At 56.6% G+C, this 1,024-nt stretch overlaps 1 protein-coding gene across 1 annotated transcript in view; it reads left to right on the forward strand.

Moving 5' to 3' along the window:
• Nucleotides 1–539: 539 nt before the first annotated feature.
• The window catches only part of LOC106897371 (chromosome unknown open reading frame, human C19orf35), a 3,765-nt gene continuing 3,280 nt past the window's right edge, over nt 540–1,024 (forward strand). Inside the window, exon 1 of the mRNA XM_014957960.1 lies at nt 540–699. Within this exon, the coding sequence (XP_014813446.1) occupies nt 593–699 (107 nt within the window). The 5' untranslated portion in view covers nt 540–592. The remainder of the gene's footprint in view (nt 700–1,024) is intronic.

The following is a 1,024-nucleotide window of genomic DNA, read 5'->3' on the forward strand; positions in this document are numbered from 1 at the left end:
TGCGAAAAGAGCGCTAAAAGAGCAACTTCAGCTGAGAGGGGACAGACACCGATGGGGGATATATATTTTTTTCAGCAGCTGAATCAGGTGGCTTCATGGTCTCTGTAAAAAAAAAGGAAAGAAGAGAAAGAAAAAAGTGTTTTTCTAACGCCTGGGCTCCTCATGTGCAACGGCTGCAGGAAATCCCAGCAAAAAAAAAAACAAAACAGTGAAGAAAACAAAACAAAAAAGTTTCACCTCGCTCATCCATCTAGAGTAACACAACCTGGAGAGGGAATTAATTATGAGGTTTGGAGGGGTTTACCAAGGAAATCCCCCCACCTTTCCATACAGCTGCCACCCAGAAAGCAGCCCGGGAGGAGAGCGGAGCCCCCCACGAGCAGCTCGGGGAGTTGAGGGGGGGCAAACCCCTGGGGGCAGGATGCACCCAAGGGGGTGCAATTGCTGTGGCTGCGGTGGGAGCCCCTGTGGGCAGCGGGGAGCGAGGCCAAACCTCCGGCTTCCTTTAGACTCGCAAGCAGTAGATTTTGAAAGAACATCCTCCGGCCAGCGGGGCTGCAAGGAGTTGGGCAAGACCATTCCCAGCAGCGCCATGGCCAGCACCGGGGGAGCCTGGGCCAGGGAACGGGAGCTGCTGCCGAGCGGGGAGATGGAGCTGGAGCCCCCCAGACCCCCACCGCTGCCAGGGAAAACTCAGAGGTAACAAATAATTCTGCAAATAGGGCTTAAAAATGAAGCGGCATCAACTGAGCCCGATGCTTTGCGCCGTGGCGAGAGGCAGGGGGATAAGCCCCAGTTCCTGGGGGGTAACGGGAGCCGAGCTGGGAGAAAAAAGGGGGCACAGCGAGTGATGTCCCCAGCAGAAACCGGAGTTTTTAAAGCAAACCACCCTGGTTTCGGTACCGCTTGCGGCGGCGGGGTCGGTGCTGCAGGTTTGTGCTGAGCCTGGCCAGGATGGGGAAGCGAAACCCCAACCGGGGCTGAGGTCGGCTCCTTCCCACTGCTCTGCTCCCAGCTTGTCCCC

The sequence above is a fragment of the Calidris pugnax genome, unplaced genomic scaffold (genome assembly GCF_001431845.1).
Source record: "Calidris pugnax isolate Ruff unplaced genomic scaffold, ASM143184v1 scaffold255, whole genome shotgun sequence".
NCBI lineage: Eukaryota > Metazoa > Chordata > Aves > Charadriiformes > Scolopacidae > Calidris > Calidris pugnax.